At 39.2% G+C, this 17,681-nt stretch overlaps 1 protein-coding gene across 3 annotated transcripts in view; it reads right to left on the bottom strand.

Annotated features, from left to right (window-relative positions):
* jak2a (Janus kinase 2a) overlaps positions 1 to 17,681 on the bottom strand; it is a 118,618-nt gene that overhangs the window by 62,031 nt on the left and 38,906 nt on the right. For all 3 annotated transcript variants that reach the window (XM_042060573.1, XM_042060574.1, XM_042060572.1), the window contains 3 exons: positions 17,271 to 17,416; positions 8,817 to 9,105; positions 1,737 to 1,856 (listed from right to left, as the gene is read on the bottom strand). In XM_042060573.1, the coding sequence (XP_041916507.1) occupies positions 1,737 to 1,856; positions 8,817 to 9,105; positions 17,271 to 17,416 (555 nt within the window). The remainder of the gene's footprint in view (positions 1 to 1,736; positions 1,857 to 8,816; positions 9,106 to 17,270; positions 17,417 to 17,681) is intronic.

Here is a 17,681-nt window from a genome sequence, read left to right as displayed (position 1 = left end):
CCTTGCTCTTGCCAAAATGAATTTGAAGGGTATGGTACCACTGACTCTTTTGGAACCCCATATTTGGACCCCCAAATGACCATGTGGGCACTTGATGATCCTGTATACCAGATAAAAGATACATATTTGTTCTTTCTTTTTAATGAAATAAAAATGTTGACTATGAAGCTCCATAATATGAATTTTATTCTTCATAATGCATTTTGGACATTGTTTCCAGAAGTCTGGAATGTAGATCAGGGAGAATTTAGTGATGATAAAGCATGAAAATAGTGGAAATAGGCCTGGTAGTCGCTCAGACAAGGAGTTATAAGATAAAGGCAATACCATTTGTGTCACCTAATGCAGTTCAGTGAATTAGCAAGATACCATCAGAAGCCAACAATCATAAAGCACCTGTGCGCGCGCACGCTCTCTCCCCTGCGCATGAAGCTGCGTGTTGTAGGCTAGATTTGCGTGAGTTCTTTCTATCTGCTTTACTTTTGTGAGTTGCGACCACCTAGCTGTGTCACAAAACAATAAGCTTTGTCAGACTACTTTTAAAATGATATTCAGGGCTATCTACATTTTAAACATTCGGGGAAGACCTGACAAAGCCTTGCGTTAATTCTTCAGGTGGGAAGTGTCAGGAATTTTCATACGAGAGACGCTCTCATTGGTGGTTAGTATATGGAGTAGGGGATTGACAGCAACATAGCCAATCACATTATGAGAGATGCTGAATTTAACATAAACTGGATGTTTGATTTTAAATTAATGTAAATTTAGCCGGGACTGTAAGCTGGCACACGTGGGTGCTCGATGTTTTCAGTGGGTGCCCGAGAGACCGAGCACCCACGGTATCGGCGCCTATGACAAGCGTATCTCGCGGTTGCATCCATTACAAACAAACATGCAATGTGAACGTCTGGGATTGGGGAGAGCACTAAATGCTCTTCTGAATAAGCACAAAGTCAAGCCTTTAAATGAAAAACACTCTTTAATAATCAAAAAAATAAACGCTAATGAAGTAAACGTGTGACCATCAAAAATCGTTTATCGCCTGTAACTCCGTGATAACAGGACGTAAAAGAAAGGCATTTGGCTGAGCAACGGAGGTTAATATGCTCTTTATTTTGTCCAAATGATGTCTGTCTATCGTCGTTGCACTCAGAGAAAACCAGAATGTTTAATTTCTCCTACGTTTCTTCTACGGCTGCAAACAGGATTCACTCGCAGTTAACCAAATATTTCTTTATTAGGGCAGGGCAGGCATATTTCTGGCTATTAAATTATTTCTAAACCAGTCTGCTAAAGTCTGTAGTGAAGTCTGTGTAGGGGTTTCCAGCTCCATTTCTTTTTATGAGACACCCTGCTCACTTGAGACCTCTGCCGGTTGTTGCAGCGTCGTTGCAGCGTCACTGGAAAAATACAAATTAAAGTCGCATGATACCGCGTGATCCCGCGCGCAGACCGCGAGGGAAGCAGGCCAAGTCGAAGCACTGCCCACTGTAAAGGCCGTCTTACAATTGAATATATCGTGCTTTTTGGTGTATCTAAAGTACGCTCCTTTTACTGAGTCTAGCAGCAGAGAAAGCTATATCACAAAAACAGTGTTTGAGCTGGGAACAAAAAAACTGCAGCTGCAGTTAGAGAGAGACCTTGTAATTACATTATTGTTCGGTTGCAGTAACATAAGTCTATGACAATAATGCCAGGAAAGCTTACAAAGGGTGTAAGATACTGAATATTCATACCAGAGTTTGATTATCCTGACGGTTTATGGTTACTATACGACATTCATTTGACCCATCTTTGCTGGCCTGCTTGACACTGATATCTATGACATCTGGGAAATCACAGTATGTCTGATATTCCTGAAAAAGACATAAAAGAAGAGTTACTTGATACACAACCTTGGTGTACACATCTCTTAATGGTACTTTGTGCAGGATTTAGTGTTATTTATAGCTTGCAACCAACTGAATCTCTCTTCACTTGTGTACACGTACAGGGTTCCCACTGTCAAATGTTATATTCCATGACTTTTCCCTGACTTTCTATGACAAAAACTGAATTTCCATGGCCTACTATATAATGAATGATACAATACCCAGCAAAAAGTTCAGAGCAGTTGCGTAGCATTCAAGAATCTTTTACTCTTTTAGAGCAGGAGATTAATAAATGGCCATTAAAAAAACAAAGTGGGCTAACCACAACTACTCAAGCAAGCAGTAAATCTAATAAGATATACAACCCCACATCAGAAAAAGTTTGGACGTTGTGTAAAATGTGAATTAAAAACAGAATGTAATAATCTCATAAACTCATATTTTGTTGCAAAAAGGACACAGAAAACAAATCAAATGTTGAAAATGACAAATTTGGTTAATTTTGAATTTGATACCAGCAATATGTTTCAAAAAATGTTAGGACGGGGGTAAGAAAATGCTGAAAAAAAAGTTGTGTAATGATAAAGAAAACAAAAGGAGGAATGTTTCACAACTAATTAGGGTAACGGGCAACACGATTGAGTATGAAAAAGAGCATTCCAGAAAGGCAGGGTCTCTTAGAAGTTAAGATGTAGGGGTATTCATCACTCTGTGTAAACCTGTGTGCACAAATGATGAAACAATGTAATTGTAATGCTTCTTAATATGAAATTGTGAAGTATTTGGGGAGTCCATCATCCACAGGACATAATATTATTAAAACATTCAGAGAATCCAGAGAAATCTTTGCAAACAAGGGAAAGAGCTGAAAAACAAATTGGATGGTTGTGGTCTTTTGGACCTCAAATGGCACTGCATCAAAACCAGACCTCTTTCCAGACCTGTCTTTGTATGGGCTCAGGGCTCTCTGATAACCATTGTCTACGTGCACAGTTTGATACTAAATTCAAAAACTGCATCCAAAATTGCAACAGCCAAAACTGTATTGAGACATGATACAGAAAATACCACCGTCTTACCTGAGCTTGTTGAAAATGGACTGAGGTAACATGGAAAAAGGTCATATGGTTAGACCAATCAAAATTGGCCATTGTTTTAGGAAATCATGGAGTTATCTGGGCTAAAGAGGAGATGGCCTATCCACGTATCCAACCTATCCAACTTGTTTTAGTGCTCAGTTCGAAATCCAAAATCTATGACTGTGTAGAGAAGCATTAACATTTGGCAAAGCACAATCAATTCTGAATGATGTATACAGGTTTTGAGCAACATATACTGCCATCCAGGCAGTCTTTTCCAGGGAAGACCTTGAATATTTCAGGAAAACAGTGCCAAAATGAATTCTGCACATTTTTAAACAGTATTTATTAGGTGATTCATGGAATGAAAAACTATTAAGAATTAAGAATAATAAGATTAAGAATACCCCATACTGTTAAGCAACTGAAATCCTATATTGAGGAGTAATGGGACAACATTTTATTCTCAAAACTCTAGCAACTGGTCTCCTCAGTTCCTAAACATTTACAGAATTTTGTTAAAGGAACACTTCACCCATTTGCATTAAGCTTTGTATTGTTAGAAACCCAGTCATATTTTTGAATGGTTGTGCATTATTCCCTCACGGGAGAAATACGGATTTCACTCAACTCTACTTCTCTCCCAGACGAGCTGAACCACTTCTATGCTCGATTTGACCGAGAAAACAAGGACGCAGCCTTTAAGTCAGCTGTTTCACCGGACGAGGACATACTCCAATTTTCCACCTCAGAGGTCTGCGACATCCTGGGCAGAGTGAATGCTTGGAAAGCTGCTGGCCCTGATGGAGTTCCCGGACGTGTGTTGTGATCCTGCTCGGAGCAGTTGGCTGGTGTCTTCACCAACATCTTTAACATGTCTCTAGCCCACTCAACAGTCCCCCACAGTTTTAAATCTGCCACTATTGTTCCGGTGCCTAAACAGTCCACAGCCAAAGATCTGAACGACTTCCGCCCGGTTGCACTGACACCCATTATTGTGAAATGCTTTGAGAGGCTGGTCCTCTCACAGCTGAAATCATGTCTGCCTGCTACACTGGATCCCGTATCAATTTGCCTACCGACGCAACAGATCAACAGAGGATGCCATCTCCACAGCGCTCCATCTGGCACTCACCCATCTGGACAGTCCCAATACATATGTTAGAATGCTGTTCATTGATTTCAGTTCAGCATTCAACACTGTGATCCCCTCCAAGCTGATATCCAAGCTAGGCCAGCTTGGCATCAGCAACTCACTCTGCAACTGGATTATGGACTTCCTTACTAACAGACCCCAGACTGTTAAATTAGGAAGTCTCTCCTCCTCCACCATCACCCCTGTTTATGGCTCCAATGCCATAATCAAGTTCACAGATGACACCACAGTGGTCGGCCTGATCAGAGAGGAGGATGAAATAGCATAGAAAGGAGGTTCAGCACCTAGCTATGTGGTGCAAAAACAATAACCTGGCACTCAATACCCAGAAGACCATCAAAACACCATCCACAATGTGGAGAATAGCTATAGAAATGTAAGGCGTTTTTTTAGACAATGGAACCTGGTGAACTTCTCAAAGTAAACGGTAACACAAGCAAGAGGCTACACTGAGATTCTGGAGGAAAAGATCAGGCAGTGTGCCAAGAGACCTGCCCCAATAGGCATCATTGGACCATTAAACCATACAATGATCCAAAACATACAGCTAAACAAGGGAAGAAATGGTTAACAGAGAACAATATACATATTTATCTCTGTAGACATGTCATCTGGAAAACCTGTATTCATCCAACTATACACTGTACATTATTAGTCTCTATTGTATACACAACCATACCTGCACTTGGTATTTAATGCTTCTTTGCACTTCTGGTTGAATGCCAACTGCATTTCATTGGCTCTGTACCTATACTCTGCTAAATGACAATAAAGTTGAATCTAATCTAAAATCTAATCTAAGAAACTAAAACCAATATCTGCCATCTTTCTAAGTTAAGCTAACCGGCTAGGCTCTTGGTCTGCGGAGAAAACTGATAAGTAACGACAATGACAATGGATGGTATTTTTGAAACTGATATGGCAAATGGGGATTCTGAAGATCTGGTGTGTGAATCTGATGCTCTTGATTACCGGTATGAGCCGCAATACAGCGAGGAAGTATAGGTACAGAGCCAATGAAATGCAGTTGACATTCAACCAGAAGTGCAAAGAAGCATTAAATACCAAGTGCAGGTATGGTTGTGTATACAATAGAGACTAATAATGTACAGTTTATAGTTGGATGAATACAGGTTTTCCAGGTGACATGTCTACAGAGATAAATATGTATATTGTTCTCTGTTAACCAGCAAGACCTGCCTGTCGATTAGCAGGAAGAGTCCTGGCCGGCTCAAGCTAGGGCGGACCGGCTCAAGCTAGGGCGGACCGGCTCTCGCGAAATCAGTTTGAAGATCAGTAGCCTAACGTTACTCTCAAATTAGTCGCACATTAGTTAAATGTCAATTCACGGGTCATCGGACATGGAAATATGTAAAATGTGTTTTTGTGCGTACAAGTAGCCTAATGATAGTTCGCAAAATAGAGATTTTTGAAAAATTCCATATGAAGAACAGGACCTTCGATATATGGCCACAAGATTGAATGCTACATAATGCTGCAATGACCGTTTTAATGTTAAAATCCTTATTAATGCCAAAATGTAGTGTGGGAATGTAGTGTGGGAGTTGTTGGCTTTCATCCACATGAGCCAAAAATACAGTTTTTTTTATTTTTTGATAGATAGATAGATAGACAGATAGATAGATACTTTATTGATCCCCAAGGGAAAATGAGGGAATGATGTACGACCATTCAAAAATATGACTGGGTTTTTAACTATACAAAGCTTAATGTAAATGGGTGAAATGTCCCTTTAAATGAAAAGGTAAAAGCAGCACAGTGGTAAATATTCCCTGTCCCAACATTTTTTTAAACATGTTGTTGGCATCAAATTCAAAATGAACATATTTTTTTTTCATGAAATAATCCAAATTTTCATTTTCAACATTTGACAATTTGTCTATGTCCCTTTTGCTGCTAAATATGGGTTTACAAGACATGTATTTTATCACATTCGGTTTTTATTTGCATTTTACACAACATCCCGTCTGGAATAGACTTTACAAAATCCCATGACTTCAATTGTGTGGGAACCCTGCATTTAATATTCTTAAATTTTACTTTAATGTCATGACAGTCAAATGGAAATCATAAGTGGGAAAGACCCACCAATATCACAGATCGGATCAGGTATCGGCTCTGGGGTGCGTTACTACAAAAGTTTAGTTTAATTAGACAATGATTATGTGACAAAGAGCCTTGGCCCACAGAAACTCTACTATAGGAGCTGCATCACAGTCAATTAGAAGCACCCGATTGCACTAGTGTACAATGTATTGATTTAGGATAAATTATACATTTTGGTTGTGTTAGGGTGTTTAAGAGACATTACTGTAACTCCCTCTATGCTTGTGTTAGCCAAGCCTTTCTCACTTGCAATTGGTACAAAATGATCCAGTCTCCATTTACTGGCATCCAGTGCATTATAGGATTAACTTTAAAATCGTACTGTTGACTTATAAATCTCATAAAAGGTCATGCCTCTACCTACCTTTCAAATCTGTTCAATAGTTATACCCCAGCAAGAACACACAGATCCTCAACGGGATTTCTCCTAACTGTCCCCAATATGAAATACTGAGGAGATTGTCCTTTTGCAGTGGTTGCCCCTAAACTCTGGAATGTTCTACCCTTCATTTCAGGCTGGCCCCTACTTCCTTCTTTTTTGGCTGATCTATTTTTACTTTTTTGTTGTTGTTGTTGTTGTAGTAAAGAGAACATATGGTTATGTTTATATTATCAGTTCTCTGAAGAAGAATGTGAGATGTTAACCCTTTCTCTCTCATTGACTCCTGAATCTGTCCAAATGGTCGCTTCAGAATGTTGAAAGAAAAATAATATATTGCAGAGAAGGCCGTACATAGGATTAAGGCATGCCAAATATTCCCCTAAAACAGGTGATTGGAGATAGGTTCAGATCAATGACGTCACCAGAAGTGGACTCCCACTGGTTAACGTGTCAACCATAGGTTTGCTTTTATCAGCTCGTTTGTAACTAATGTGCATGTTTGTAACTGTGATTGTACAAGTGCTATATAATTCAATTGACATGGACATTGACATATATACCCAACATTCAAAGTAGGGCCCTGTGAGCTCTATGGATGGGGAACCACTCCCTATGTAGGTATTAAGGGCTAATTCTAAGTTAATGGACACCCAATGATTTAAAGTAACAGGTGAATACACTAACTAGAAATGCAATTCCAAGGAATTACCAGAGCATGAAGATGCAAAAAATCTAATGTAGCATCATGTATAGTTAAAGCAGATAATGTAGGCAAAGAGAAGGGGGCTAAAATTAGTTACATTTAGTGTAGATTACACTATGTTGTTATTAGATAGGTGTTGCTAGGGCTGCACGATTTGGGGAAAATATCTAATTGTGATATGATTTCTGACAGATATTGCGATTGCAATATAATTTTTGAATGTCGATGAATTGATTCAGTTCAATATTCCAAATGTCTCTAATTTGTGCCACCCCTGATTGGTGAGCACGCTTGGTGCACAAGAAGCACAGCATCCCAGACCAACTATAAAGCTCACCAATCAGAATTTCTGTGCCCCTCACACACTATGCACATCCACCAACTAGAAGTGACATAACCAAGGAGGATGAAATTAATATAAAAGTCAGAAATGTGACAAAATTAACTGTGCATTATTATTTGTAGCTTTTGAGATTAGATTTTGCGTTGGTTCATATTGTGATTACAATAACTGTGCAGCCCTAAATGCTTGGGTAATCATGTTGGTTGCTATGGAGGTTGCTAAGTAGTAATTGAATTAGACATGGATGTTGATGAATGTTGATAGTTTAATAGATGTTGACACATAGTCTAATGGATGTTTATAGACATATTGTTTAATGGATGTTGATAGGTCGATTAATGGATGTTAATAGACAAATAGACAGTTAAATGGATGTTTATAGGTAGATAGTTTAGTGGATGCTGATAGACAGATAATTTGTTTTGCTATTATAGGTTGCTATGCTAATTTGTAGTGGTGGTTGCTAGGTTGTTGCTAGGGTAATTAAGATGGTTGCTAGGGTGTTGCTAGAGTACATATGGTGGTTGCTATGCCAAATAAAATGGTTGCTGTTCTGGTTGCTAGGGTAATCATGTTGGTTGCTATGATGGTTGCTAGGTTGACATTGTAGTGGTAGTTGCTAGGTCGTTGCTAGGGCATTTAACATTGGTTGCTAGGGTGTTGCTAGGGTACTCATGGTGGTTGCTTGCCATATAAAGTGGTTGCTAGGGTAATCATTGGTTGCTATGGTGGTTGCTAGATTGACATGCTTTAATGGATGTTGATAGACAGGTAGTTTAATGAATGTATGAATGTTGATAGAGAAATAATTTATTGGATGTGTATAGGTTGATAATTTATTGGTTGTTGATAGGACTATAGGTTAATGGATAAATATATGCTTGGAAGCAGATGGATTAAGAGAAAGTTGGATGGAAAGTGGCTTGTATTAATATTCCTAGGGTAATTGTGATGGTTGCTAAAGTGTTGATATGGTGGTACATATGGAGGTTGCTAATAGACAAATAGTTGACAAATAGTTTACCGGTAATATGAACCATTTTAAAGTAAACTGCCTTTCAAAGAGACTTCACAAAACAACACAATCTTGTAATCTCTTATGCCTAACCGGTTCATGTAATAGTGGAGAAATCAGTAAAACAGAATGAAAGGTACCTGCTCCTCTTTGGCATTTTCTTGGAACCACTGAATGCCATGGTTAGCAGTAACAACAATGGTGACATCTCCAGCTGTGTGTTCATTAACACAAAATCTCTCAGAGAAGGCAGTAGGCTGAAGGCTCTCTAGGTTCACCAGATACTTGAGTTTCAGATCGCGGGCAGCTGCCTTGCACTCACTGAACTGCTGGATGAACCTCTTAAAGCGGTATCGGATTCTCTTGCGTGTCACAAAGTGGTAGTCTTGAATGTGAGCACGCATATCCTTGGGCAAAAAAGATTTGTAGCTATAGGAAAAAAGTCGGGTAAGTAAAGTAGAGGAAACAGAATGCACTTTGTTGCATATTCCTGCAATAAGGTAAGGTAAGTTCAAGTTCAAGTTCAAATTTATTGTCATGAACTCATAAAAGGATTTATCAGTAAATATATTTCTTGTGATCAAGAGCCAGCTCAGCTTTAAAGAATAAATTAAATAATAGTAATTAAAAAGGTAATTAGGTAAGGTAAGGTATATTTATTTATGTAGCACATTTTCCAGCACTGCAGCCATTCAAAGCACTAAACAAGATAAAATTGTGTGGGGGTCATTCCATGTGAAAACAGCCATTATCGGGGGTATGGATGTACATGGTACCTCTCAGATTTTGCTGAAAAGCGGTGAAAATATGCCTTATGTTACCAAACGAGGGAATCTGAAGTTTCAGGTCAATATCTCAAACGGTTTGCCCGTGACGTCCATTTGAATTTCGTGTCCACGGCCCTAATTGACACATTTGAAAATTTCACATTTCATCCTTTGCCATTTTTGGAAGCCCATAACGTCTGTTCTAATAGTGGTAGAAGGCTGGAAACTAGTGTGGTAGTTCATTATAGCCTGTACTACACAATTCTGGAGGCAGAATCAACATTCCTTACTGTTTGGGTGAGAGGTAGGTCACCAAAGTCCTAAAAAATGTTGACGGCATGTGTGATTTTTAATTTTTTGGGTGGCCGTAGCACCACAATTAATTATCATATTTATTCTAAACAGGATTATTTGTTATATGTCTATTCTTCATAATGCACCATTTTGGACATTGTTTCCAGAAGTTTGGAATGTAGATCAGGGAAAACTTAGTGATGATAAAGCATGAAAATAGTGGAAATAACTTAGTATTATCCTCAGTGATGGCAAACAATTAAATACTGAGACTGTCACGGATTAACCCCTTATCACCCATGAAAGAGACCCGCCATCAAACTTTTAAAGAGCTAAATAACAAGAATGTTACATGGTGTTAGAACACTACAAATAAAAGGGAGTTTTTCCTTGCCCCGGTCTCTCTCCAAATAAAATTGAAAATTAAATTGAAGTGTCGTTAACTATTATCCAAGAAATTGTGGAAGCAGTGGCATCATGTTGTCATGGTCCTTTTGGTCAAGTTTGTATTGGTGAGCACTGCGTCCATAGGTGTTTGGCACACTGACACAACAAATGATATGTTGGAATGGCACCCAACAGGATCTGTCTTTGGTCCGATGGCCATGTGAGGATGTTGTTGACACACTTCATGAATTTCACAAAAACGTCACCATGTTCATCTGAACGTTCAACAATATTTCCAATGAAACAGTCATCATCATAGATACAGGCAATGTATTTTCCTGGCTGGAAAACTGAGTTTTGTGGCTGATCTGACTGCGAGTGTTCTGCCTCCGGGTGTTCTGAATCTGATTGTTGTCCTGCATCGATATTAGGGCTGGGACAACGCGTCGACGCAAAAAATACGTTGACGCAAAATATGCGCGTCGATTCATTAAGCATAATGTGTGCCGCTAAATATTTTGAATTTTACACCTTCAGTGTTTCCCATACGTTGACTAATCTGTGGCTGGGGGCCACGAAATCATTGAGCTGTGCTTTTCACCCACGCAGCCTTTTCTTGCCCCGGCCACTCTCTCTTGTAATGAGCCCGCTGCCCCTCCTCTGCATGTGCAAAATATTCACGATTGTTGAAGGATTGTTGTTGCCACATAGAAGCATTGCACAGAACATGGTGGGCTAAATTGCTATTAAATCCGCTTAGCATCGTGGCCATGGCTGTGCAAATTTGTTCAAAACTGCTGCATTAAAGTTAACTCCGCTAAGGTCTCATCACAACATAGTAGCCTACATTGAGGAGACCAAACTAAGTTAAGTTATGCAATCAAGCAGTATCTCAAAGCTAACGTTAGGATACTGTTCGGATGTCAAGTTTAGCATGCTTACTTACATCTGCTTGTCAATTTCGTTACTCATGTAGGGCTCATTTTATTGACTCTGAATGTTTGCAAAATCCCAATGTAAATGGAAAAGTCCCAAGGAGAAGTAGGCTACGAACCGTTATTTGAACTAACTACGTTATGAATTGCATCCACACATTAATTGCAGGGATTCCCTCACGAACGTCGTCTTAAAGTGACAGCAGAGAATGTCACTTGCCGCAGAATGCCGTAGACGGGCTCTGGTGACAGGCACTCAATTAGACCTATACATGGATTTCTATGGAACGTCACAAAAACATGCGTGCGCAACCAAGAGGCAGAAAGCACCATAGAACAGCATAGAGCTGGTATTATGTAATGGAGTGGAATGGTGATTTCTAAGTGATGTTTTTGCAAAAGAGCAAAATAATAAAATGAGTTTTTGTGCTGAAAACTGAACCAATTCGAAATCACAATGGTTAGAGAATGTTAAATATGTTCAATATCCCTAACGGAATGCATGTCTTCACCAAAAATGACAAAATACGATGTTATATTAATAATCCAAATGAACATCAAACTTTGAAATATAGTCTGAAATGAGATGTTAATATCATTGAGACAACAGGGATATACAAAAAAATCCGATTGTAGCTTACAGCAGCCGACTATTTAGGTTAAGTTTATAACGTTGTGGACGGCCACCAAGCGTCTTCTGCCTCACGGCTGCGCGCGCATCTAGTTTTGTTCGTAAACGGGAAACCCGTGTATACACTACTGAACTGAACTGAATGCTACCTCTGACTAAGAATGCATTACTTTGCACTTGTATAGTCTTTTATTTTGGAATCTTAAGGAGAGACACTACAGGTGAATAGGGTAAAATTTTTAACAAGCAGATATCACTATGAAACTTCCCCAGTTGATTACTTACATTAATATGAGAAAAAAATGTATTACAAGTTTGCTGTAATTTAATGTTTACATATGCAAATGAGGCATTATCTAGTTAAATATGCGCTAATTTGCATACATTTTAAGGCACGAAACCTGAGCATTGGATACAGCCAGGTTCAAAATTATGTTTTCATTGTGTTCAGATATTAGATGGGGAAACATTTACAGAGGAATTTATGAATATCTACTTTTGTTATCCTGTAAATCAGAAAATGATGTCACTAGCCCTAAAAAATCGATTTTTTCCATGTTTTTAGGCATAAAATATCATGTAAGTCAGGCTAGGAATAATATATATCAACAAACCCCTCTGTAGAAATCTTCGACATATAGTTAGTCATAAGTCTATAAAGTTTGGTGTATGTACGTGCTTCTGAAGTGGAGTTTTTGAGCTCAGAGTGTGAGAGGAAACTCATTTTGAGAAAACCTGCCTTGAAACACGGTCGCGGGAGTGCATGCAAGGTTAGAATGCTAACTTTTGCTGAATTTAGGAGAAATATACAGGCGCGAGTAGACACAATATAATGAAATAAACACCTAAATGTGTAAATCGGATTTTTTTGTTGTAGTAGTGTGATAGAATACATGCTAAGGTAACAAAGGGACTAGCTCAAAATCTCGAAATTGACCAGTGCATGAAAAAACTATGTTTTCACCTGCCGTGTCTCGCCTTAAGAGCAATAAACATATATTCCAATGTTAAGGAATTCATGTTTTTTTCATTCAGATATGTAAATCAACATGTATAAGTTGCTATTAGTCAATTAATGGGGAGATAATCGAATCGAAATCGAATCGGACTGAAAAAATGAATCGTTAGATTAATCGATGCATCAAAAAAATAATCGCTAGATTAATCGTTTAAAAAATAATCGTTTATCCCAGCCCTAATCGACATCTGTGAATATTGTATCCTGTGATATTATTTTTATCTGTATCTTATTTTTGTTAATTGGTATAAAGCAATGATGCGATCGTGTTCCACTGATCGTTTTGGCCGAGGCGTAACGTCTCTCCAATTTGTATGTTTTCTCATGTTTTTTAATATCTTCTGCACTAACAAAGAAGAATGTAATGTTCTTAATATTTTCTTTTGCCCATTGAAACATTGGTGTCAGAATATGGTTTGCATCAGTGGCCTGCAGAAAAACGTTTGAGAGTTCCGCCAATTCCATCATATGGGCATTTCCCATACAAAGTTGCAAAAAAGCGACATGCAGAAAACATTAAGAACATTACATTCTTCTTTGTTAGTGCAGAAGATATTAAAAAACACGAGGAAACGTACGAACTGCACAGACGTTACGCCTCGGGCAAAATTATCAGTAGAACATGATCGCATCATTGCTTTATATCAATTTTGAAGTTTGATGGAGGGTCTCTTTCATGGGGGATAAGGGGTTAATCCGTGACAGTCTCAGTATTTAATTGTTTGCCATCACTGAGCATAGCCTAATACTAAGTTATTTCCAATATTTTCATGCTTCATCATCACTAAATTCTACCTGATCTATATTCCAGACGTCTGAAAACAATGTCCAAAATGGTGCATTATGAAGAATAAAATTCATATTATGGAGCTTCATAGTCAAGTTTTATTTCATTAAAAGAAAGAACAAATATGTATCTTTATCTGGTATAAATCCCATTAGGATCATCAAGTGCCCACATGGTCATTTTGGGGTCCAAATATGGAGTTCCAAAAGAGTCACATCTACCGGAGAGGGTTTTTGGACCCCCATGAAACCCCCACTAGTGGTACCATACCCTTCAAATTAATTTTGGCAAGAGCAAGGTTCCCACATATAAAAAAATAATCCTGTTTAGAATAAATATGATCATTAATTGTGGTGCTAGGGCCACCCAAAAAGTGAAAAATCACACATGCCATCAACATCTTTTAGGACTTTGGTGACCCACCTCTCACCCAAACAGTAAGGAATATTGATTTTGCCTCCAGAATTATGTAGTACTGGCTACAATGAACTACCACACCAGTTTCCATCCCTCTACCACTATTAGAACAGACATTATGGGCTTCCAAAAATGGCAATAGATGAAATGTGAAATTTCAATGTGTCAATTAGGGCCGTGGCACCCGAAATTCAAATGGACGGGCAAACCGTTTGAGATATTGACCTGAAACTTCAGATTCCTTTGGTAACATTAGGCATATATTCACCGCTTTTCAACAAAAATCTGAGAGGTGTCATGTACATGGGTGGCTGAGTTGGCGTGGAATGACCCACGGGCATTAAGCTAAACCCTTTATCCACTGTAAATAAACCTGTGCAATTCTAAAATTATATGAAAAAAAACAACAACAAAAAACAGTCCAAACTTCACTTAGTTAACTTTTATGGTACCTGTGAAGTGTGAACTGTTTATATTGATTAGCATTATGCTTTTGAGACATTACCACCTATAATATGTACGTAACACATAAGGGAATACATGGTTATCGGTAAATCTCTAAAACGGCACCAAATAGTTCGCAACACACGCTGAACTTCAGAAATTCTTTAGAACACAGCTGATCTGCTTTCACTTCTGAATGAAGTTTCATTGCAAGAAGTGACCGAACTACTTGCGGAGAGATATGAAAGACGTAGTTCAACAGCACAGCAACAATGGCGACGGAGGAAGAGACACAAGAAGCTATCCGCGAAGTTGTCGCAACTCTCGAGGGCATCACGCAATTAAAGCAGGAGCAAGAGGCTTGTCTTGTCAATTTTATAAATGGCAAGGACGTATAACTCTCCTTCCAACTAGCTTTGGGAAAAGTTTGATTTATCAGATAGTGATAGCTAAACCTAAACGCACAAGTGTACTACATGCATCACTACTATCATGTTTTCAAATAAACGTTTGCTGCTCGTAATTCTCCCCCTACTCTCAAATTACCTTAACAAAATCAATGCGGCATAGGCCTACTTAAGGAATGGAATGTTAGCTACTAGCTACCCTACCGAGCGGGGCTCAAGGCGAGGCGGTGTGTCTTGACGTGAGCTAGCCGGTTACCGAGCGGAGCTCAAGGCAAGGCTGCTGTGATTGTGCTTGACTGGGACTAGCGGTTACCGAGCTGGGCTCAAGGTAAACCGCTCCGTGTTTGTGTTTGACAGTCGTCAGTACAATCCAACTTATCCGAGAGTGTAGTCTGAACAGCCTGTGGAGAACGAAGTAAGCTCCGACGAAGTCACCGGGCTGCGTAGAACAACAATCGTCTGATAAGCGGCGAGAAGAGATAAGAGGATAAATTGGCGTGTGACAAGAGCTGATATAATCTCGGCGACGTGACGCTTTTGGTATACAACTCTCGGTCTGTGGCTGGCGCAAGTTAGAGATATATCCACTACGAAGAGACTGCCCTGGCGGTCAGGTAGCCTGCATACTAGTCAGTGGTCTGTTTACTACCAGAGAATGTCTAATAAGGGGAGAACTGCCACTTCCGGTTTCTGAACTGGTTGCAGTTCCTTCTGTGGTTCCACATGAGGGCGCTCGTCCACGAGTGCAGAATGCATGGAGGGCTATGGAGCTGTACCCCTCAAAATCCACTTTTCTTGGGATATAATTTTTTTTCAAGTAATTTTTAGTATTGCATTCGAAAGGGGAGGCAAAGAAAATACACTTGGTTGAGTATTATATTTTTTAAAGTCACTTAATTGTTCTAAAAAGCCTTTCAAATGTGTCAATGACGTCATTCATTAGCACAATGCTAGCGTGTTATGTGCAACAACGGTCCAACCTGTAAGAAATCAAAAGGACATAAGTACTCGTTCATTCAACTTTTGACCTATAACCCATGTTGAAGTTATACAAACTACAATCAAATCTGAGATTTGTCAACGACAATCAGGTGAAAGAGACAAATTTAGCTGTCTAGCTCCATTGACTCCCATTCCTTCTGCACTCATGGCGATCGCCCCCAGTGGAACTCTGGTGGAACTGCATCCAAAATTCGGTACAATGGGACTTTATACGGAGTGGCAAGGCTCTCCGTAGACGGGCTCTGTTACTACCGAGAGCAGCAGAAGTAGGAAGTGTAAGAGCCTGAAGCGGAAGTGGTAAGCGTAAAAGCCTGAACTCCGGCGCACAGCATACGTCATTACCAAACGTTGCTGATTGGTTAAGGGAACTCCAATGATTTTAAACCTCAAAATAAGCATCCGCTCATTACGGAGACAGATTATAGGGAGGGAAAGTAATCTCATCGCCATCTAGTGTTTGCGTTCCTAGAGTTTAGCGGAGTGGATGGGATTTTTTTTTAGAAAAAATATATCTCGGTGCACATTGGGATCTTAATTTAACGCCTTCCATATGTGAGGCACTGGGGTCACCTCTATTGCTTCAAGTGGCCATACCTTATTTTTAGGATCAGTTGAATTGTTTTCGGTTTTTGTCGTAACATGGTGATAATGAACTACAGTTGCATGTGACGTCACAGGTTTGGGCGCTTAATCTCTAACTGATCAATACGGCAATTCGCTTAACTGGCTTAACATATTTTTGTAATAACGGAACGTGATGTAAACCACGTGGTGATAACTTTTATGTCTGGATAACTGTTGTTGTGCTTCTACTTACATGAAGATCTGGCAGTAAGTGTTAAGTGTCAATGCTAACCAGGCTAATAAACAAACCATGCTACCGTGAGTAACGTCGAAGGGTAAAGTCACGTGACTTCTTTTGTAGTTCGTTTATGAAACAAAAGGAGCAATTTCGATTTTTTTTTAAATAAGGCAAAATAGGGTCTGACATTTTCACAGTTAGAAGATTATTACTGTATAGACACTGAAAAATATTTTTGGTGGATAACATCTCTGATTTGGCTTCACAATATTTTTTTAAAAATAGGTCTATGGGACTTAACATTGGAGCTGCTCTTCGATAGGAACGCAACCACTTGGGGCGCTGGTTTTCACTTTCCCTCCCTATTATTACTTTGTTCCAGACTGTATGACGAAGAGAAACGTAGTCACAGGCGGTAAAGACCAGGCTAGGTAAATACATGAGTTTACTGTATTTTACCGTAGAACGTTGGGAAATCCCATTCAAGTAAATGGAGCGCTGTACTAGCATTGTGAAGAGTCATATAATAAAGAGGTATATACGTTTAATTTCCAATTACCTCCAATTATCCTGTAAGTGCTATGTTCATATCCCTCACAATCAGGCACAATCTTACCCCAACCCACTCAATGCATCTCTTTTGTACAAAATGGTTTTTAAGACATACATTTAATATTTATCAGGCTCAAAATCCTATCCTTACCTGTTGTCATTGTAAATGTCCACAGGAGACTGGCCCCTCTCTTTAGCCAATCTCATCATATCCAGCACAGCCATTCCCAGACATTCCTCTTGAGCTTCATGACTAACTGGAACGCTGAACCACCCATTCAGAAAATCACACCTCCACTGAGGGAAAAAGGAAAGATAAGGTTAATAAGATGTACGAGAGCAACACAAGTCACATGCGTTTGTTTACTAAACATGGATGGGTCAAATACAGTGGAAGAAGTTCCCTTGGGACCTATCTGTCTATGGGTAAGTGTACCCATTAAGCCTATGTAGCATAAGCAGACTTTCAACTTTAAATTTCAATTATTTTTATTGGCTTTTACACAGCTGCATCCAATGACAGTGAAACAACAAAGTTATCGGTGAATGACAATTGACAATG

The sequence above is a fragment of the Alosa sapidissima genome, chromosome 13 (genome assembly GCF_018492685.1).
Source record: "Alosa sapidissima isolate fAloSap1 chromosome 13, fAloSap1.pri, whole genome shotgun sequence".
Classification (NCBI taxonomy): Eukaryota; Metazoa; Chordata; class Actinopteri; order Clupeiformes; family Clupeidae; genus Alosa; species Alosa sapidissima.
Note: the sequence above shows the minus strand (reverse complement) of the source record. Positions and strands in the feature narration are given on the sequence as shown.